Source organism: Fundulus heteroclitus, unplaced genomic scaffold (assembly GCF_011125445.2).
Source record: "Fundulus heteroclitus isolate FHET01 unplaced genomic scaffold, MU-UCD_Fhet_4.1 scaffold_122, whole genome shotgun sequence".
In the NCBI taxonomy this organism is placed as follows: domain Eukaryota; kingdom Metazoa; phylum Chordata; class Actinopteri; order Cyprinodontiformes; family Fundulidae; genus Fundulus; species Fundulus heteroclitus.
In genome coordinates, this window is record NW_023396534.1 from 393,115 (window position 1) to 416,842 (window position 23,728).

At 42.5% G+C, this 23,728-nt stretch overlaps 2 protein-coding genes across 2 annotated transcripts in view; one reads left to right on the forward strand and one right to left on the reverse strand.

The window, feature by feature from the left end:
* Positions 1-23,728, forward strand: part of LOC118558327 — a 254,277-nt gene that overhangs the window by 44,620 nt on the left and 185,929 nt on the right. The window lies entirely within an intron of this gene.
* LOC118558309 (histone-lysine N-methyltransferase, H3 lysine-79 specific-like) lies at positions 19,185-21,333 on the reverse strand. Its single transcript, XM_036128834.1, has 4 exons — positions 21,242-21,333; positions 20,839-20,926; positions 20,066-20,078; positions 19,185-19,892 (listed from the first exon to the last, which is right to left on the reverse strand). Exons 2-4 carry the CDS (start codon positions 20,893-20,895, stop codon positions 19,534-19,536), a joined length of 429 nt encoding a protein of 142 aa, XP_035984727.1. The 5' UTR covers positions 20,896-20,926; positions 21,242-21,333; the 3' UTR covers positions 19,185-19,533.

Genomic DNA, 23,728 nt, shown 5'->3' on the forward strand with positions numbered 1-23,728 from the left:
AGGCTCCTGGAGGACATCAGGGCCTATTTTTCTCACTCTACTGAGTCTCTTACTGCTCTCCAATTTGCATTGCTTGTTTTTATTTAATCTTTTAACTTTTTATTCTCTCTCATTTTTCTCTTCATAGAAGGTACACCTGGTCTGGCGTTCTGTTTGCTGTGACATCATCAGGGGAGGCAGATCATCCACTATTACCATCTAACATAGAAAGTACTCCTGGGTCAATGTGAGCTTCTGAGCTTTCTGTGTCTCTGCTCTGTCTTCTCTAAGCCCCAGTGGGTCGAGGCAGATGAGCGTTCACTCTGAGCCTGGTCCTGGTTCTGCTGGAGGTTTTTCCTCCCTGTTAAAGGGGAGTTTTCCTCTCCACTGTCGCTTCATGCATGCTCAGTATGAGGGATTGCTGCAAAGCCATCAACAATGCAGACGACTGTCCACTGTGGCTCTACGCTCTTTCAGGAGGAGTGAATGCTGCTTGGAGAGACTTGATGCAACCTGCTGGGTTTCCTTAAAGAGTCTGACTTTGGAAAGAGCCTTGAGATGAAATGATGTGAATTGGTGCTATAGAAATAAAACTGAATTGAAAAAGTCCAAACAGAACATCTCCCCAAAGAGAGAACGGATCCTTCTGGGACTGGTTTACTGCACCATGTGCAGTACCGACATCAGCCTGCAGGGGCGCATCACCATCCAACAGAAGGCAAGGCAAGGCAAATTTATTTATATAGCACAATTCAGTACAAGACAATACAAAGTGCTTTACATGATCAAGATATACCAAAATAATAAAATGTAGATAGAAAATAGAATAAAAGCAAGTAGGGATAGAATGTAGTAACAAAAAAGAACATTAAAAACAGTAAAACTGTTTAACTAGAACAGTCAAAGGCAATTTTAAACAGATGTGTTTTTAATCTTGATTTAAAAGAACTCAGGCTTTCCACACTTTTACAGTTTTCTGGAAGTTTGTTCCAGATAAGCGGAGCATAGGAACTAAATGCTGCTTCTCCATGTTTAGTTGGTTCTAGGTATGTGGAGTAGACTGGAGCCAGAAGACCTTAGTGGTCTGGAGGGTTGATACACTGATAACAAGTCTGTGATGTATTTGGGTGCTAAGCCATTTAAGGATTTATAGACTAACAGAAGTATTTTAAAGTCTATTCTCTGAGATACAGGGAGCCAGTGTAAGGACTTTAGAACTGGGGTTATGTGCTCTACTTTCTTAGTCTTAGTGAGGACGCGGGCAGCAGCGTTCTGGATCAGCTGCAGCTGTCTGACCCACTTTTTAGGAAGTCCTGTGAAAACACCGTTGCAGTAATCAATTCTACTAAATATAAACGCATGGATAAGTTTTTCCAGATCCTGCTGAGACATCAGTCCTTTAATCCTAGAAATGTTCCTCAGGTGATAGAAAGCTGACCTTGTAATTGTCTTTAGATGCTTTTGAAGGTTCAGGTCTGAGTCCATCACTACTCCCAGATTTCGGGCCTGATTGGTGGTTTTTAGCTGAAGCGACTGAAGCTGTGTGCTAACTTTTGATCTTTCCTCTATTGGTCCAAATATTATTACTTCAGTTTTGTTTTTATTCAATTGGAGAAAATTTTGGCACATCCATGCATTGATTTCTTCTAGGCATTTACTTAGTTCCTGAATTGGTTCATAGTCACCTGGTGACATGGTGATGTAGAGCTGTGTGTCATCTGCATAATTATGGTAGCTGATGTTGTTGTTTTTTATTATCTGAGCTAGAGGGAGCATGTAGATATTGAATAGGAGGGGACCCAGGATGGACCCTTGGGGAACCCCACATGTGATTTTTGTCATCTCTGATGTAAAGTTACCTACTGATACAAAAAAGTCCCTGTCCTTTAAGTAGGATTTAAACCAGTTGAGAGCTGTACCAGAAAGGCCGACCCAGTTCTCCAGGCGTTCTAACAGGATGGAGTGATCAACAGTATCAAATGCTGCACTGAGGTCCAATAGAACCAGCACGGTGGTTCTTCCACAGTCTGTATTTATATGGATGTCATTAAACACCTTGATAAGGGCGGTCTCTGTACTGTGGTGAGCACGGAAACCTGACTGGAAACCATCAAAGCGGCTGGTCGTAGTTAAGAAGGTGTTTAATTGTTGAAATACAACTTTTTCAATGATCTTACTGATAAAGGGGAGGTTTGAGATGGGCCTGTAGTTCTGGAGTAGAAGTTTGTCTAAATTGTTCTTTTTCAGCAGTGGTTTGATAATTGCTGTTTTTAGGGACTGGGGGAAAACACCTGACAGAAGGGACGCGTTTATTATCTGAGTCAAATCAGACGCTATGACAGGTAAAACTTTTTTAAAGAAAGCTGCGGGGAGAACACCAAGGCAGCTTGAGGAGGAACTTAACTGCTGAATTATCTGCTCTAAGCTTTTGGAGTTTATTTGGCTGAATTGGGACATTTGGTCAAAATCAATTCTGGTAGGAGACAACGTTGGTACTGAACTTAGTATGGATGTACAAACAGATCCTCTAATCTTTTGGATTTTTTCAGTAAAGAAGTTTGCAAATTCATTGCAGGCCCTGGTGGAGTGGAGTTCTGAAGCCACGGACAAAGGAGGATTTGTTAACCTGTCGACTGTGGAAAATAAGACACGAGCATTATTAATGTTTTTCTTAATGATCTCAGAGAAGAAAGATTCTCTTGCATGTTTCAATTGTAAGTTATATCTGTTAAGTCTCTCTTTATAGATGTCATAGTGAACCAGGAGTCTATTCTTTCTCCACCTGCGTTCAGCTTTCTGACATTCCCTTTTTTCACTTCTAACTGCTGGAGCATTTCTCCAAGGAGATTTTTTCTTCCCGGAAACAACTTTCACTTTAACTGGAGCAATGCAGTTAATGATGTCTGAGACTTTAGACTGAAAGTTATCTACTAGCTCATCTACTGAGTTGCAGCCCAAGGTTGAAGTAGCAGAGTAAGCTTGAATAAAAGTTTCAGTGGCATTGTCCTTAAAGGTGCGTTTTCTTACGATGTCCCTTTGGCTAAATGAGTCACTGGTAATGATACATTCAAAGGTAACGGAGAAGTGATCGGATAAGGCAACATCAGTTACATTGACCTGTGAAATGTTTAGACCTTTAGTGATGATTAAGTCTAAAATATGCCCCTGCTTGTGTGTTGGCTGTTTAACATTCTGAGTTAAACCAAAGTTTCTAAGTGTGTCACACAGTTCTTTTGCACTTCTGTCTTCAGGTTTGTCAACGTGAAAGTTGAAGTCTCCCACAATAATTAAACAGTCATAATCAACGCATATCACAGACAAGAGGTCACTAAAATCCGTAAAAAAGTTTGATGTGGACTTAGGAGGCCTGTAAACATTCAGAAACATAGTTCGTACCGGGCTCTTTACCTTGAGAGCCAAATGTTCAAAAGAGTCAAATTTTCCCAAAAACACCTTTTTACACTTTAGTGAATCATTAAACAATGTTGCTACTCCTCCACCTTTCCTTTGCTGTCTGCTCTCACAAAGGAAATTGTAGTTTGGAGGAGTCGACTCCAGCAGAATGGCTGCTTCATTAGATTCATGTAACCATGTTTCTGTTAAAAACATAACATCAAGATTGTTGTCAATAATAAAGTCATTAATTAAAAGGGATTTTCCTGACAGAGATCTAATGTTTAATAAACCTAGTTTATATGATTTGGTGGTTGATGATGTCTCTGTGGCAGGTTGCATCTGACAGTTAATGACTTTCAAGTATTTGTTCCTGTTTATCCTTTTGTTTTTCTTTTTTCTGCCACGAATCATCACAGATATTCCGTAATTCCCGGGAAACGACCCAAGCTGAATCTCGAAACTGTCTTGTCTGATAAACGTGCAGCGAGGGCCCGCTGTGTATCACAGCGAAGTAATCTGAAGGTCTTGAGGACAGGCATGTTCCGTGATACGTAGAGGAGGATCTGGGGCTCTGCGGCCTTTGGAAGATGCTGGTTTAGTCACAGAGCTGTGGCTATATGGAGAGGATGTCATCTGTAGGCCAATCTTAAATACTTTGTTCATGTTGGGAGAAAATTCCAGAAAAGGAACCTCTGGGCTTTGTGGAGAGGAAGGCGAGGCGGGTGTAGTCCGGACCGGTGTTCGTGACGATGGATTTTCTTGGTCCTCTCGTTGTCCTGCTGAGATCTGGGATGAATCCTCCTGTAGCTCTGACGAAGCCTCTTTCTGTGTCATCTTTCTGGCCATGTTTATCTTGGCTTGTTCGGGCTGCACTGGGCTTATCTTTTGTTTAGGCACTGGATGTACTTTGTTTTGGGACAAAGCTGATGGCGTATGGTTCACAGAATAGAAGATGTTTGAAATCAGCCGTTTTGCACCTGACCTATTTAGAGAGAAGCCATTGCTGCTAAATAGATGTCTTCTTTCCCAGAAGATGTTAAAGTTGTCTATGAAGGTTACAGTTGTTTGTTTGCATGTTTTTTCCAGCCATTTGTTTAACATCAGAATTCTGGAAAAAATCTCGTCTCCACAGTTAACTGGTGGATGAGGCCCGCTAAGAAAAACCTTGACATTAAGGCCATGAACTAAGTTCAACAAACGAATGTAATCCTCTTTCAATACTGCTGATTTTCTTATCCGGGTGATGTCGCCCAGGGCTTCAGCTTGTATTATGAGTTTTTCCAAGGTCGGGCATTCTTTCAAGATCCTCTGAAGGTTGTCTGATATTTCAGACACCAGGCCAAAGTTCGAAGGGTTATAAATCAACACCTCTGTGTTTTTCTTGTTACAGAATAGTTTAATCCCCCTTACAGATCCATTGCATAATATCAGGGTCCTTGGCCCTGTGGCATGTCTTTTCTGTGATGTCTTAGGACGAAAATCGTTGACATACCTCTGATTGTTGTCGTGATCCTCCCTGGTCACATTTTGGAGCGGAGCGAATCTGTTTCGTAATGGAATTCCTGCATTTCCAGCAGGTTTACTCCTATCATTTGTTTTGAGAACAGCCCGTTGTTGTTTCATTTGTCTTGGGACATCTCTCTGTAGTCTCGGCCAGTTTTCTTTGTCTGGGTGCGGGGTTCGTTTATCCTTTGGTCTTGCACCCAGAGTGATCCAGGGATTCTCATTTTCCTCCGGGGACTGTTTGTTCGCCGAGTCGCTGGGCTGGTGGTCACCATTCAGAATCACAGGCAGGGTTGTTTCATTTCCATGCATGGCGTTTACATCATAATTAACAGCTATCTTCTGTAAAAGCTTGTCAAAGTCCATTGTGGTGAAGGTAGGCATCCTTTGAATCGGGTGGTTCTCCTTCATATCCGCTTCATGTTGAAGTCTTTCCATAAGAGCATTTTTCCTGAGAACTGCCTCCTCTGGGCTGTTGTAAAGAGGCATCTTGTGTGGATTAGCTGAAAACTAAAAGAGTCCACACGGGGAAAAAATCAAAATCAAAAATAAATCACAGAAAATAAATAAAATAAAATAACTAAATCCAACTTTCTGTAATTTTGGTTAAGAGATAAAAAGGAGATAAAAAGGGGAGGAAAATGCAAGCAAGCAGGGAGCAGAGAAAAGAGCGTCCGAGTAGGCAGAGAGGCGGAGAGCAAAAAAAAAAAAAGAGGTCAAAGGTCAGCTCGTCCTGCTTGTTATCTCCTCCAGAACCAGGAATCCGTTCAGGAGGCGTTTCCAGCAGCTCCTGAAGAACCTGGCAGACAATGAAAGGCAGAAAGTCCTCAGAGTCTTATCTGCAGACGGAGCCTCGGCCTGCCGCCTTCATCTCTTAATAGACCCCTTGCATCTGACGTCACAGTCACGTGATCGGGGGTGCGCGCCTCCATCTTGGTGGGCAGGCTAGCCTGACAGCCCGTCTACTACATGACAAAACGGGTGATTTAGAGCGTACTTTTAATTAGTTTATCTTTGGAATCTAAACAATGCCTACGACTTGTTTTGCTCCCGGTTGCACACAGAGGCATTCCAAATCGTTGGATGTACGTTTCTGTCGTTTACCGAAGGAGAAAGGGCGAAGAAAAAATGGATATTTTCAATGAAAAGAGTGCAGGCAGACACTCCCAATGGAATTGGGGGGGGGGGGGGGGCATCATACTACGAGAGAATTTGCAGTCTACACTTCATCTCCGGTAAATACAACTTAATTCTGCTCTATTCATTGTTCTACTTAAATAGCGGCGGAGGGGAGGTAGCGATCGCTACACGGCCCGGAGAAGCCGCTGTTGCTGCTGTAGCCGCCGCCGCTGTCAGCGGCCCGTGTAGCGCTGACAGCGGCGCTCCCGTGTAGCGCCGCTGTCTGCTGCTTCAGACAGCGGCGGCTACGGCGGCTGCTATAGCGATCGCTACACGGGCCGGAGAGCCGCTGCTGCTGCACCCGCTTCCTGCTGCTCCAGACAGCGGCAGCTCTCCGGCCCGTGTAGCGATCGCCACCTCCCCTCCGCCCGTTCACGGGCGCTAGTACTTCTATGTTTACGCTGCAATGTCGCCGACACCCCCACCCATTTTAACAAGACAAAAACACCTAAATAATCCGTAGTGAGTGATGTGTTTTTAACCTACCGGGCGGGTCTTCCTGTCTGCTTTGTGCTGTTGCACAAACATGTCTGAACATCCATCCATCCATTTTCTGAACCGCTTACTCCCTCATGGCGTCGCGGGCGTTTGCTGGAGCCTTTTTCCTGATATAAAATAATTGCAGCCGTCCAGTGGTTTCAGGGGCTTTCGTGCTCTCTTGTCCGTACTGGCCTGCGTGTTTATAAAGCAGCTGTGTCGCGGTACGAAACCCTTGGCCAGCATTTCACAGACTGGCTCCGTCCCTTCAGGCTTTTGCTGTGTGGATCTGGCAATCTGATACCATCAACCATCAACTTACTCTTAAAACGATCTTGTGATACGTTATCTAAAGAAGAAAAATACGTGGAGAACTCGTCATTTTGTCAAATGGCGTACCAACCAATATGGCCGCCACGCAAGGGGTTCTGGGTAACGGAGTCACGTGGTTGCAAGGGGTCTATTAAAGTCACCTCCAGCAGCAGCGGGGCTCAGCTTACCGCCGGCGATTAATTTAATGAACCTTCCCGGGGTAGCATTCATCAGCGGAGGAGCGGAGAACATCTGTCAGGGAGCTGAACCCAGGCGGCCTCCGTTTTTCAGTTTTAATTAGTCCGACTTCTCTGCTGGTGACGGCGGTCGCATCCTCAGCTGCAGAGTCAGGCAGAGGCAACAGAGCTGCTAGGCTGCAGGTTTGGAGCAGAAGCAGCTTGTTACCGTCCAGCCGAGGAGGCCCCGAGGTTACGCAATAATAATAATAATAATAATAATAATAATAATAATAATAATAACTGTGGAAGAGCAGAATAAAGCAGCATGTTCGGAGCTCGTTATCCGACTGTTTTGGTGTTAATGACCAGGAGAACCTCAGCGGTGGAGAGAAGCCTCCCTGAAGCGGTTCAGAAGGTTTAAAACAGCCAAACGACCTCAGAGGTGTGGGATGAACCCCCTTCAGAGGCGTTCAGCCTCCTGAAACATTACAATACGGATCAAAAATACCATTAATGACTCAGAACGGACCCAGCAGCTACCAGAGGCAGCGAGGAGGTAGGAAAAGAGAAAATACAGCAGGAGACCCACAAACATGAAGCTTTTTATGGTGACATTAGAGCTGGAAAATGATCTAGAGTGTTCACAGGCAGCCAAACAGCCTTATTTACCTGCTCAGATCAAGGAAAATACTCATGTTAAGAAGATTTTGTTTACATTTAGCTCCATGTTTGCGGTAAACAGACAAAGAGAAACATCCAGGTCAGAATTACCAAAAAGAAGAATTAATCCCCAGAGGGAGAAAACATCATTATTATTATTATTTAGACCAGATAAATAAAAATCTGATATTTTTAGCCTCTAAGATCTGTAATAATGTAACATTTGATTAAACTCAGGATCTTTGGATATTTTGGATATAATATCGTTGAGCGGAACCAGAACTGGCCATTTGGACCTCAGCGCTGCTGAGTCCAGCAGGTTCTAATCATGTTCTGGTCTGCTGGGTGAGAACATCTAAAGGTGGACCTGGTTGATTGGGTGATGATGGCTGGTCCCGCCTCCTCCACATGGAGGCTGAGACCTCCCAGAGGAGCTGAATCTGGGATGTTTGGGTCTGCAGGTGAAGGTTCTGCAGAACATCTGTGTGACGAAGAACAGCGTGAAAACAACAAAGAGGGTTTTCTATGTCTGACCTGTTCCCAGCATGTTCTACTGAACCAGAATCCAACAGTGTTCCCAATCAATGAAAGTCATAATTCAGCAGCTGAAAATGTGGGACTGTCCCTTTAAGAGGAGCAGCAGGACACCGTGCACGCTGCGGCTCTGTGTGCGCGTTCACACGTTTCCTGTGTAAAACTAAAAGTCCAGTATAGGAAGAAGTTGTGATGTGGAAATGTTCCATGTGGTTCTGTTGTTTGTGTTGGTTCAGCTTCTGGTTTGGTGCCGCAGGAGATTAGCTAGAAAAGTAAAAACTGGTCTTCAGTCTGTCCAAGTCAGCAGTTTGGAAGTAAAGAAGCTGATTTTAGTCCCAGACTGTCAGCGTCGGCTCTTCTTTCATTCTCAGCGTGTTTTCAAGGTTTGGAAAGATGGAGCAGAAATATCATTTCATCACTGCTTTGAGTTTCTGCTGCTGATTTATTCAACTAAAGTACGAAATCTGTTATTTAAAAACATGTCAGAAAGAAAATGGAAATGTTTTACTGTAAATTAGGACTTTTTGAAAGTCAGTGTTGATAGAAAAAAATCTGTTTTATTGAAACAAGTGTCAGAGTTTTATTGAAAATATTGAAAATTGATCAGAGGAACAGAAGAGAATGAGCAGCAAATGAATCAAACACAGAAGAAGAAAATCTGTTTATTTTTCATTAAAACACATGAAGTAGAACTGCAGCAAATATACAAAAGGAAGATTTAACATGTGAATGTAAAAAGTGTTTAGAAAAATAGGAGCCGACAGAAACAGATAATGTCCAGAGATTGAGAAAAACTGGCCAACATTTCAATGAAATCTGACTGATGAATGAAAGTAAAAAACCAAGAGAGAAAGTCAACATGCTGATATTCAGAGTGAAGCTTTGACTGGAAACAGGCAGAAAAACAACATGTGGATCCTGGAATAATCCCAGCTTCCATCTTTAAAGGACTGGAAGAGGAAGAAGTTTCCAAGGAATCATTTAGAAGAGTTTCACAAAGAAACAGATTGAATCCATGAATGTGAAAACGTGTTTCTGAGTGAAAGAGACAGACATGAACAGACTGAACTATCTGTTCAACAGGGAGAGGCTTTCTCTGACAGGAGGAGACTCTTTAGACTCAATCAGCACAAAAACACTGAGGAACCAGAACTGGTCCAGAACCCAAAGCCAGGAAGCAGAGGTTCAGTGAATGTGGTGTTGAAGGTGTGGAGGTGGATCAGTGAGTCAGAGGAGACTCTGTAGAAGGACAGAATACCAGCAGGACAGTCCACATACACTGCTACTCTGTTGGAGACGGAGAAGGAGGAGGAGATGGATGTTTCTGTGCTATTGTGCAAGGCAGAATAACCATAATCATCAGAGCAGATCAGACTCCAGGACTGATCATTAGATCCAAACAAACAGTCTTTAATGTCTCCTTTCTTCCTGATTCTTCTGTAACTCACTGATATATCAACTCCTCCACTCCACCCGACCTCCCAGTAACAGCGACCAGTCAGACCAGTTCTACACAGCAGCAGAGGACGATTAAATCTGTCTGGATGATCAGGATATGACTGAAGCTCCTCCACACGCATCACCTTCCTGTTGTCTTCAGACAGTTTGAGTTTTCTGCTCACAGTGTTTGTGTCGATTGTGAGTTGACAGGAATCTGATGGAGAGAACAAAGACAATCCAGCTGCAGTTATTGATCATTTATTGACACTTTGATGATGACTCCTGAATGAGTGATGGACAGTTTGAAGATGGTTGAATGTGAGCTGCTTTGTTGTCATGAATCAAATGAAAAACACACTTACACTTCCTCAGACCTGGTGTCAACCATCGGACTCCAGCAGGCTCCACCCTGAAAGGAGGAGGGGGGTCAGACCATCAGTCTCTTTCAGCAGCAAACATGGACATTACATGTCTCTCAGACACACATTGTCCTCCACTGAGAAAGGACCAGTCCAACATTTGGACACGTCCACTTGTTGTAAAAATCCAGAGAAAGAAAGAAGAGCTGAGAGCAGACAGACACCATGATGATGATGATGATGATGATGATGATGGTGGAAACATTACAACCTGCAGTGGATGTAGTGAGGACAGTTGGTGGCGCTGTAGCACAACTCATTTGTCCAAACAGAGGAAAAGCTCCAACAGAGTAGAAAGGAAATCCCTCAGTAACAACCTGAAGAAACAGCCTGAAGCCTAAAAGGACATCAGGAAACGAAGTCAACATTTCTGGAAGCTCCAACTGATTTAATTATCAGCATTAAAATGCAATCAATCTAAACACTGACACCAACTCTGGATACCTGTTCCATCCACACTCCCATACACAGATGGAGGAATGAAAGACTAAAGAGCCTTGTGGAAATCTGCTGTGGCCACACTGGAAGATCCAGAAATACAAACATTAAAAAGGAAAGCTGCATCACATTCAACAAGGATCAAAGATCTGATCTCTGAGCTCAGACTCACAAACCAGGGAGAGGCTTCCATCATCACAGACCTCTGACAAACGCCTCCAACCTTTCAGCTCTTCCTCTATGCGCTCTATGCGCTGCACACATTTACAATGAGACCAAGAAGAAGATGCAGCTTCCTGAATCCAGCAGCTGCAGTAATGGCTTGTGAAAGTGTCCAAGGAGCCTCTGGAACAAGGCCCCCAGCAGATAAAACAGTCCAGAGAGTCTTTGTTTGCATCTTTCCACACAGATTTCCAACCTGCTTTGAGAGGGAAATTAAGTCCTGTTCTACTGATGATGACACGCTCTGATATCACAGATCAGGAGCTGCTGGACTTCTACATTTCCAGCATGGAGGACATAGAAGATCTCAGCTCTGATGAGGAGCTCGTCTGCCTTCAAACTGATTCAGGCTCAGAGAAATATTTCCAGATGAAGTCAGACTAAAATGTTGGATTGTCACGCTGCTGCAAGCAGACAGGCCAAGAAGAAAGCTTCAAGTTCTTCTCCTGTTCAGCTCTACGTTCCTGTCAGAGACTTCAGCTCCTCATGAGGAGAACAACTAAAGCCTGAAACAGACTGTCACAAACATCCTGACATCTCCTCCCTGAACAAAGGTCTGCAGCATCAAGGTGACTCTTAGCTTCATCTATGGAAAGATCTTCTCTAAAGGGGGCAGAGCCTGGATTGGAGGTCCAAGTAAGAGCTTACAGCAGGGGTGTCAAGCTCCAGTCCTCGAGGGCCAGTGTCCTGAAAATTTTAGAGGTTTCCCTGCTCCCACACACCTGAATCAAATGGCACAATTAGTTCCTCAGTATGCAGTCAGGTTCTTCAGAGTCCAGCTAATTACCTGATTATTAGACTCAGGTGTGTCGGACCAGGGACATATCTAAAAGTTCCAGGACACCGACCCATGAGGACTGGACTTTGACACCCATGGCTTACAGGAACAAACCTTGGGAACCTCTGGAGTAGCACATGTCTCTGAGATTACTGCTTTAATCGGTGGATTAATTGATAGAAAACATGATGACTAAAATATCTGAGAGCTGCAGCTCCATTTTCTAGAGATCTGCTGGAACATCAGTTAGAAGTGAAGAATTTCATCATTTCAGATCCAATCTGTTCATCTTCCATAGAAACAACTGAATTATTGAGCTGAACTGGTTCTGAAGGTCTGGATGGTAAAAACCTCATTGTTTTATGTCTCATTAGTTTTCAGAAAGAGTTATATTGTTGCTGCATGAATGAAATCCATCATGACTTGGATCATGAATGATGGAGATACGCTCTGGCTTCATATTGAGCAGAGCTCAGGTACCGTACCCCTGCACATCCTGCCGGTTCTAGACTATCAGTTTAAGGAGACACCAGAAGGAACAAGCAGAACACTTCAACTATGGACTAAAGATCCAGGAAACGTTGGAACATCAACCTCCATCTCTCCCTGTCATTTACTGGATACATGAAGTCCTTTGCTCCAAATAACCTGGATATTAGTTTTAAAAATGGGCAGAATATAAACTTCATTAGATTCATCAACTATTTGCTGACGGCCAGTTTAAAACTTTTAAATGACTTAAATCTGAACATAAACTGTCAACATGTTTAAGATTATTATTCTGAAGTCACTATGGCCTCATGCCACTCGGACATATGAGCACAGGCCTTCTGATTGCAAGGCCAAATGCTGCGTAGCTACTGTGCGGGATGATGACTGTCTAGGATAGATTGTATTTCTTTTTTCTCATGCCAAAGCCACTATCGAGTATTAGGGAGAGACAAAAGCGAGTAGGGGCAAAAACAGGCAGACACAGGTCCGCTGGGTGCGATTACTTCCCATCTATGTGATCTCAGCTCTGTTTCTCAATAAAAGTGCTGGAACTTCATCACTCCACCGTTTCCTTATTCAATACCTCTATGAAGTCAGTTATTGTTTCGAATTCCGACCACACAACACTGATAATTTTAGATCCTCTCAGCTCAGATCTTCCCTGATGTCACATTAGGAGGGGAGTAAAATCAGAGCCCCAGCTCCCATTGAGAAGCTCTGATTGATGTCCAGGTAGCAAGAGCGGCAAATAAATACAGTATTTTGTGTAGGGTTGGGAATTGATAAGATTTTCACGATTCCGATTCCCTTATCGATTCTGTGAAACGATTCGATTCCTTATCAATTCCAATTTGGGGAAATTTTTTTTAACCTCTTAAACAAAGATAGACATGGTATTAAGCATTTAAATTTAAAGTAATACTCATTTAACATTTTAGAGACATAAAAAGACAACAAATAAACATTAAAGTACGGTTTATAGGTTGGGTTCTGCAATGTTATAAGATGAGTATAAAACTCATCTTTAAAACCAACCTCTGCTCAAAATGGTGATCTGCACCACCTAATCTACTTTCAACAGTTATCAGTTATTGCAACTGTAAACTGCAGAAAATACGGGCAGAGCGACTTTAGAAAAAAGAAAACCAAAGCGGCATAAAATAAGTGAGCTTCGCAACAGTGAGCATGCTTTCTAAGTGTGTCGTATCACTCCGCCGTCGGGTAAACAAATGTCCCTCCCATGCAAATGCATGGAGGCACCTATTACTATTCACCTCTAAACAGACTATTTATTAGGCGCCTGCCTTGCATGTGCAATGAGGAGGCAGTGCTGTGCGAAGCAAAACCGTAACAGTTATCCACTGTAATAGGACAATAGTAATAGGCCCTGCCCATGCAAATCCATGGGCAGGGCCTATTACTATTCACCTCTAAACACGTCTCTTTATTAGGCGCCTGCCATAGCATTTGCAATGAGGAGTAATAGGTGCCTCCATGCAAATGCATGGAGGCACCTATTACTATTCACCTCTAAACGGACTCTATATTAATATTATTCTTTATTATTCCACGATTAATGCGGCCCGAACCGTAGCGTGCACCCCCACGATATAGGTATCAAAACGTGCGGCTCGGTCGGGAATAGTGTGCTACTACTTTTATTGGGGTTTCGAGTTACCATAGCAACGCAATAAGCGAAAAACCACCCCCCAAAAAACCCATATTAATCAATGGATACGGGTAGAAAGAAAGCCTCAAAAAAGCCTCAAAATGACCATTTTCAAAGCTGTACTGTATCGTCATGCTTTCACCTACAAACACTGTTTAACTTCCAGTTTGTAGATATATCTGTGACCTACTCAGAAGTGAAAACGGGATGTGGATATCTTTTATCGTCTCTTCACAGTTACTCCTCAAAGCTCATGTCCAAAAATCAGCGAAATCATCGTTTACAATGAAAGTCAATGACGGAATTCTCCAACCGCAAGAGTGGCCCACTCTAGCTTTTTTAAAAATTTCAAAACTCCGAACAACTTGAGCTTACTCGCTCAATTTTAACTCTACGTAGACAAATTATACATCAAGGTATTTTTGTCAGGATTCGGGAAATGTAACCCGCATTGGTGTGGCATTTATAGATTTTTCGCAAATCACCTCAGACCGACACAAACCCAAAACCTACCCCATTCATTTCCTATGGAGCGGTTTTGAAAAATTACGTCTGAAAATCCAAAACATCACATGTTTTCGCATCGTCGCTACTCCTAAACCGTTTTATGTACAGGCATGAGACTTTCACACATGAATGTCCCAACCCTTCTGGCACTCACAAAAAAGGAATTTTGTGGATAACTGTTACGGTTTTTCCGCAGGAACAATTTGTTCGGGAGTAGCGAATGTGCAAAATCCTAAAAACGCTTTGGAGCTGCATTTTCTGGCACTCACTAAAAAGGAATTGTTTGGATAACTGTTACAGTTTTTCCGCAGGAACAATTTGTTCAGGAGTAGCGAATGTGCAAAATCCTAAAAACGCTTTGGAGCTGCATTTTCCCACATCAACCACTTTTTTACATCGTCGCTATGTCTACACCGATTCTTGTACAAACATAAAAATGAGTACCATAGTCCTCAAAAGCCTGCTGATACTCACGGTGAAAGAATTATTTTGATATCTCTTATACTTTTAGAGCTACAGCGATTTGTTCGGGACCACTTTTAGAGGATTTCTGAAATTCCATAAAAATCTCCTTTATATCATAATTTTTTACGCCTTTATTAAACTTTTTCCAGCAAAAAACGATAGCTTGTCTTCTTCCCCTTTCTGGTACGAACTAAAGGCAGAAAAAATTACGTCTCTACCATTTACGGATCAGGAGATATGGAGCGTTGTTCGAGGCAAAGTTCTCCATTATAATCCAATAGGCAGACTCGGACACAGAGTGTCTGCATTTCTGTAGACTGGTCCGCTGCAGCTGTGTCAGTCAGTTTCCATGACGACGGAACTCTGAGGGCCAGAGGGAGACGCTCCATTGAGATAGAATGGCAACTTTCAACGCTCACTGCAGTTGCTCTGATTAATGTAGGAACCTGCAATTCGCACAGTCACTTCCTCTTGACATTTTAAAATTTTCAAGTCACTTTTCCGCCCCATTTTGGATTTCACATGGTTTCCTATTGGGCCTTTGCTTCCAACAGGACCTGGCATGATGCCCAGACACGACCCAATTGGCCAATACAGCACCACCCACCTGTGGGAAATGGCGCTACTGACCATTTTGGTCAAATGTTGAGTTCTGGGCCCAGATGTGGTGAGGCTGAGTTGCTAAAGGAGGCCAATCTGACCCATGAGCTTTGGTCACGTTTGGTGACATTAAGTATTGGCACCCCATTTTGAGGCACTTCCTAGTACAGGATTTGGACCAAACTGACAGAGTACAATCACCCGGTGATACTGAACACAACCATGCTAGCGGCTAACGGTTAGCATGTTGCTAACCGGAAGTAGCTCTAGGAAGCTCGTACAAACTTCTGCTTCACAGAGTCTGTACTTCCTCTAGAGAGAAAGATCCACAAGAAATTTGGCCTACGTCAAATTTCTTCAAATTTCTTCAAATTATTCAAATTTTTCAAATTCCTTCAAATTTTTCTAATTCTTAAATTTTTTTCAAATTCTTCAAATTTCTTCAATTTTTTTAAATTTCAATTTTTTTCAAATTCTTCAAATTTCTTCAAATTCTTCAAATTCAATTTTTTTCAAATTTTTCAAATTCCTTCAAATTTCTTCAAATTTTTCAAATTCTTCACATTATTTTAAAATTTCCCAATATTCCTTCAAATTTTTCAAAATCAACCGATTTCAACGATTTTTGGATCAAAACGTTCAGCTCGTTCACGACATTACTGCTATATCTTTTCGTCATTATAACTTTTATAATAATTAAAATATTTCACTTTTTGTGAGTTTTTCGCTCTCATTGAAATGAATGGAAAATCCTTCAAATTCTTTAAATATTTCAACTTTTTGTCATCTTACTGCTTCAGCCTACTTTCACCTATAAAAGCCATTCAACTTTTAAAACGTAGTGATATCTTTTGGCTATTATGGTATGTTTCAGCTTTTTCATATCTTTCACCATTTTCGTATAGTACATCTTTAAAATAATTTTGGCTTTTCAAGAAATTCAGCAAATAACATGCGTTGCTATGGTCGTCAAGGAGCCTCATTTAGAGTGCGCACTCTAGAAATTCAACAAATTCCTCTTCTCCGAACATCTTCTTCTCACTCGCTCAAATTTCACCCTATCCACATAAATTATACATCAAAACGTAGGAATTTTTGTCTGGATTCGGAAAATGTAACCATCATTGGTGTGGGATTTATAGATTTTTCGCAAATCACCTCAGAGCGACACTAACCGGAAACCTTCCCCATTCATTTCCTATGGAGCGGTTTTAACAAATGACGTCTGAAAATCGAAAACATCACATGTTTTCGCATCGTCGCTACTCCTAAACCGTTTCATGTAGAGGCATGAGACTTTCACACATTCATGTCCGGACCCTTCAGGCGCTCACAAAAGAGAAATGTTGTTGATAAATGTTACGGTTTTGCCGCAGGAACAATTTGTTCGGGAGTAGCGTTTTGGGAAAATGCTAAAACAGGATCAGACTTCAATCTCCCCCAATGAGGCACTTTTCTACATCGTCGCTACTCCTAAACCATTTTATGTACAGGCATGAGACTTTCACACATGAATGTCCCGACCCTTCTGGCACTCATAAAAAAAGAATTTTGTTGATAGCTGTTACGGTTTTGCCACAGGAACAATTTGTTCGGGAGTAGCGAATGTGCAAAATCCTTAAAACGCTTCGGAACTTCAATCTTCCACATCATCCACTTTTTTACATCGTCGCTGTGCCTACACCGATTTTTGTACAAAAAAAAAAAGAGCTCCATAGTCCTCAAAAGCCTGCTGATACTCACAGTGAAATAATTATTTTGATATCTCTTATACTTTTTCAGCTACAGCCATTTGTTCGGGAACCTTTTTAGAGGATTTCTGAAATTCGCTAAAAATCGCCTTTATATCATAATTTTTTTATGCCTTTATTAAACTTTTTCCAGCAAAAACCGATAGCATGTCTTCTTCCCCTATCCGTTAAGAATTAAACGCTGAAAAAATTACGTCTCTACCATTTACGGAACAGGAGATATGGAGCGTTGTTTGAGGCAAAGTTCTCCATTATAACCCAATAGGCAGACTCTGACAGAAAGGGTGTGTCTCATTCCGCCTACTTCCGTCAGTGCACTGCTGATGTGCACTGACCACTTACTGCCGTAGTGCCCACTTTTGACCATTAGTAGTGTTCCAAATGGAACACTTATGTTAAAACACTTACCGGAAATGACGGCATGACGTGACGAACGCAACACACGTGACCGCAAATTTTTCAGACCGCCAAAAAGACCACCAAAAATATATGCCGGCGTTTTATTTTATAAAAACAACAATGGGTTACGTTCACAGCATGTTGAAATTATATCGCCTCCGACGTCAACGCAGGATCCTCCAAATATTGGCTGAACATGAGGTATATTCGTGTATTTTACAAACACCTATCATGCACAAATTGCAGTGCAGCAGTTACCTTTTCATACTAGTCAGGAGCAGTTCCTTGCATTAAGTTGATGAATTACTAAATGTACACAGCAGGTTCACAGACGTTTTACCATTTCATGTCACAATTACTAAATGTTTTTTTCACTGCCTATATAAATGTTATGCAGGACAGTGACAGTAAGCTGCTAGTTATTATTTTACCATCAGTAGGCTACTTCAGTGTGCTCCAAGTGGATAAACAAACAAAAGCTCTATCAATATAAGACTTCACAAATATATATGAATTTGTGCTCAAAATGTTATGTTATCTTTACACTAACATACACCAAGCAATAGGCAACAGAATAGACAGGCCTATTGATGTTCTATCATGTACTAATTCTGATTAATTAAGAAAAGACAAGGAAAACACAGTAACAGAACCAGATCTTAACTTTATTTTAAACAAAAAAAATTTAAACAACAAAACATAATTAATTCACTTTCCTCTCCCCACTCACAGCATCCTCGCAGCCCCAGAAAGTACTGCCAAATAAATGCCACAGTGCCAGTGTTGGCACTATACTTTGATGGCCACAGCGACATGAGGGTTGACTATCGCCTTTCAAGGGTGTCATTCAACGCACTCATGGATCTGTTGGACAGGGAATGCGACCATGGCTGGGGCCCAGAAATCGACACCCTTATCTTTCTTTTCTGGCTTGCCACTCCCTCCTCCTACCGTGTTGTTGCCAGGGCCTTTGCCATGCCCCGGGCAACTATTCACCGGGTAGTCCACAGGGTCAGTGGAAAGATCGCCGCTCTTCTTTATCGGGTGGTCCGACATCCCACCGCAGAAGAGCTCCCTCGCCTCGGGGGTAGCTTTGCCCATCTGGCCAGATCCGCAGCCTTCAACCGTGTGGTTGGTGCCATCGATGGCTGTCATGTCAGGGTGAAGCCCCCAGCACAAGATGCTGCCTGTTATTTTAACAGGAAGCTCTTTTATTCCATCCAGCTGCAGGCCATCTGTGATAACGTGGGGAAGTTCCTCGATGTGTTCGTGGGGTACTGTGGCTCAGTTCATGATGCCAGAGTACTGAGGAACAGCCCCATATACTATCAGCAGTCCTACCCTCCACCAGGATACAGCATACTTGGAGATGGGGGCTACCCCTGCCTATCCCAGCCTCATCACACCCTTCAGACAGCCCGTTCGCAGCCACCTCCAGGCTCGCTTTAACAACAGCTTGTCAAAGGCCAGGAGCATTGTTGAGCGGTCCTTTGGGATGCTGAAGACTAGGTGGAGGTCCATCTTCTTCAAGGCTCTGGAAGTGGATGTGACTTACGTGCCGGAGGTCATCGTCTGTTGCACGGTCCTACATAACATATGTATGAGCAACGAAGACCTGCTGGAGCCAGATGCTGATGTCAGGAGGGCACAAAGACCAGCACCAGCACCTCCAGGAGCCGTCTCTGGTGCAGAGCAGAGACAGAGGATGGCAATGGCATGTTATGTCCCTGACCATGATTACATTTAAAAATGTAAAATGCATGATTGAATAAATTAAATGACCATTGTATGATTGTGTTGATTTCATCTGGCATGTTAAAAAACAAAACAAATCTGAATAAATTACGACCATTCTGCAAAATCAATGTTTAATGTTGAACACATTAGATTTTGCAGAATGGTCGTAATTTATTCAGATTTGTTTTGTAACATTGTGAGGTAAATATATTGTGTACTTCTTATTAGTTTGATAAAGTAGGTAGGTAGTATTTTTAGGAATTTATCAATCATGAATTTGACATTACCGCTTTTGAAAGTCTGGAGTAACCTAATCAGGAAAAAAGATGTTAAGGTGTGGTATAACGAGTGACACAGTGTAAATTATGTTTTACATATTTATTTAATATTTAATTCACTAAATTTTTTTGGATATAACATCTAAAATTGCCAGGAGGCGCTCCTCCCTGGCAGACGCCTCTCTCTCCCTGGCAGCCATCTCCCTATCCCTCCTGTCCTCCCTCTCCCTCATCTCCCTGAAAAACCTCTCCTCCCTCTCTACAGTCTGACGGTGACGCCTCTCTTCCCTCTCCACAGCCTCTTGGTGCCTCCTCTCCTCGCGTTCTGCAGCCTCTCTCTCTCTTTTCTCCTCTCGCTCTCGCTGCTCTCTCTGCATCTCCTGTATCACCTCATCAGCCTGCTTCTCATTGTCCTGCAAGGCTTTTACAATAGCCACGGTGTCTACCCGGCGCCTCTTTGGGGTAGACACCTCAGGAGTCACCGTGTCACCACAGAAGAGGGTGAGGCCCTCGCCACTTCCGGGTCGGATGAAGCAAAGAGAGCAGGCGGCTCCATAGATGGCCTGCTCCCTATTGCTTCATCCATTAGTGTGTACCACTTCCAAGAAGCAGCGGTGGCCTCACCCCCTTCTGTACTAACCCCGGTACGAGGGTTCTTAAGTGCCTGTGGATGAACGACAAAAAAAAGCTGCACTATTTCACTATCAAATGCTAAACACTAACAATGTATTTACATTTCTTACTTACAAATATACACTACCGTTCAAATGTTTAAAGTCTCTCAATCACCCTAGGTAAAATTCCCAAACAATCCTAAAGGAGTTTTCCAAAAAGATATGTATGGAACAACCTTGTACCAGGGTTCCTACAGCACAAGGCAAGTTAAATTGAAGACTTTTTAAGACTTTTTAATGCCACTTGAAATAAAAAGTTAAGACCAACTTCACGATAAACAAGATAAACCTGGATGCGACAACTTTACCCAAATGTTTATTTTAACATAAACCATTACTTTCTGGCTCAGTAGACATGTTAAATTACAGATATATTTTTAACAACTACTGAACTGAATTCACAAACTTTGTTTTGTTCCCTACTAAAATAAACTATAAATCAGCGCCAACTCTTTTTCACAGCTATGGTCCGGCCGCAACAGTTTTTATTGGTTCCGCTATCGGGACGGAACCAATAATGGTTACATTGAGCCGTTCGGTAAATTTAAAAAAAATATAATTGTATCAATTATTTGACTGTTTGGTAAGGATTACAAAAATAAAATTCTATTTATGACCTGGTAACAATTTTAAGACCTAAGAAAGACTGATTTAAGACATTTTAATGCCAATTAAGGCCTTAGTTTTATATTACAGAATTCAATGCCTTTTAAGACTTTTTAAGGATCCGCAGGAACCCTGTGTACTAACCTTGTATTTCTGCACCAAATTCTCCCATCGCTTCCTGATGGCTTTAGCATCCAGCATCCCCTCCAACCCCTTTTTCTTAATGAATTCCCTGGTAAAAACACAACAGCAGATCATATCAATGCATAAATAATACAGAGGCCCACTACCAGAACATTTAACATGACACGAGTACTGGGTTCGCCCACCTAATGTTATGTTACTCATTAAATATTTCTTATGTTTTGTTTGCAACAACAATATCACAAAATTTATTTTGAGTAGATTATTTATCCTGGGGTTGGGCCAGAGATGCAGACTGCTTTACATGTGTTTACTACAGCACTGTCAATAACGAGCATATGTGATCACGTTAGTTTGAAGTGAAGAACGTAGCGTAATACAACTGTTAATGCAATGTACTTACTCGAATCCAGTAAGGGTCGCATTCCTCCTGCCAGTAAATAAATCTGCGTTAGCAGCACGCCAGGGGATTAGCTACCTGGTATCTTCGTCGGTCCCTAAAACGGATCAAAATACCTCGATGAGACAAATGGAACTCACCTTGCCCGTCAATAGTATACGTGATATCCAGCATTACAACGGCACAACACTGTATTCACCAGCCCATAATCTAAAATAGTCACAAAGCCAGTTTCATAACTTACTAGCGTTCACACAGATAACGTGCTCGTCCCAATGGATGGCTTATTACTGCTCTTACTTAAAATTAACAAGATAGAGTTCACATGTCTAACGTGATCGTCTCAATGGCTGGCTTAACGTGCTAGGTAGCTATAGGTAGCTAGGTAGCATTAACATGTAACTTACGCTAATTAACTCGCCAAATGATTATATCAGCTTCTGTCAGTGAGGGACATGTAAGTGATGCATTAGACGAGAGTACAATGCCTTGTATTACCACCATTACTTACATTTATATGATTGCGGTGTCGCAGCTCCGGCTGTCTCGGCTGAAATGTCCGCCATTATTTTCAAAATCGAAAAATCTTCCCGACGTCCTTAGCCCCTCCCTTTCCGCTTTGTAGTCAAGATGGCGTCCGTTTAGTGCGAGTAGGGTCCATCGTTACGCACTGCATTTTGTGACCGTTTTTAGGGGGTCATCCGGGTACTTTCAGTGCACTGACTTTTTGTGTTATCCACACTACCTACTTAAAACTAAGTGTTCGAAGTGTAGAAGTAGGCGGAATGAGACACACCCAAAGTCTCTGCACTTCGGTAGACGGCCCGCTGCAGCTGTGTGAGTGAGTTTCCATGACGACGGAACTCTGAGGGCCAGAGGGAGACGCTCCATTCGGATAGAATAGCAACTTTCAACATCCACTGCAGTGGCTGTGATTAATGTAGGAGCCTGAAATTCGCACAGTCACTTCCTCTTAACATTTAAAAATTTTCAAGTGACTTTCAGCCATGTGTCACTTTTCTTTCCCATTTTGGATGTCACATGCTTTCCTATTGGGCCTTTGCTTCCAACAGGACCTGGCATGATGCCCAGACACGACCCAATTGGCCAATACAGCACCACCCACCTGTGGGAAATGGCGCTACTGACCATTTTGGTCAAATGTTGAGTTCTTGGCCCAGATGTGGTGAGGCTAAGGTTGCTAAAGGAGGTGGATCTGACCCATGAACTTTGGTCACGTTTGGTGACATTAAGTATTGGCACCCCTTTTTGAGGCACTTCCCAGTACAGGATTTGGACCATACTGACAGAGTACAATTACCCGGTGATACTGAACACAACCTTGTTAGCAGCTAACTGTTAGCATGTTGCTAACCGGAAGTAGCTCTAGGAAAGTCTCACCAACTTTTGCTTCACAGAGTCTGTTCTTACTTTAGAGAGAAAGCTCCACAAGAAATTTGGGCTACGTCGCATAAAGCATCTCCAAGCTATGAGGTGTCAAACATCCAATGCTTTTCAAAGGGGAACCAAACCCCTTATGGTCCCAATAATGAATGCCCATATATGGCGCTACAGTATAGCTCAGATGAAAGGTGCATGCTTTTCATGCAAGAGGTCATGGGATCGAATCTCGGTGTGGAGTTTTATATAATAATCCCCACAGTATGTATATCAAAACATGTGTGCTGATCCTATGACGTATTTTGTTGTACCACCCACCATTTTGACTTACCATGGCAACATTATAAACAACGTATTTTCTCCCTATTTGAGGCACATCCCAGTACAGGATTTGGACCAAACCGACAGAGTACAATCACCCGGTGATACTGAATACAACCATGCTAACGGCTAACGGTTAGCATGTTGCTAACCGGAAGTAGCTCTAGGAAGCTTGTACAAACTTCTGCTTGACAGATTTGGTGAATTTTAGGATTTTCTCCCTTTTTAGGCACTTCTCAGTACAGGATTTCAACCAAACTAACAGAGTAACATCACCCGGTGATACTGAACACAACCATGCTAGCGGCTAACCATTAGCATGTTGCTAACCAGAAGTAGCTTTAGGAAGGTCCTATCAACTTCTGCTTAGCCAGCGTTCTTCTGCCTTTACAGATAGAGAGGGCTGCAGCTGTCAGTGAGTCTCCATGACAACGCTGCTAGCAAGAGGCTCCTAGGAGGTCTATTGACTTAACATGGCACCTTTCAACGGCCGCTGCGATTGCTGTGAAGACCGTAGGAACCTGAAATTCGCAGTGTTACTTCCTGTTAGTATTTTTGACGGTACGGTACGCACCAAGAGGCAGGCGCCTTGCTAAATTTCTTCAGATCTAGTCTTCTTCTACTCTTGTGGTTGAATCACAGATAATGTGGAGATCAAGCAAACAAGGAAACTAAACATGATCAGAATCACCAACTGAAGGGAAAAACTGAAACTTTTTTGCAACTTGGGGAGAAAACACTCTGGACCTGGTTTACACAAATATTAAA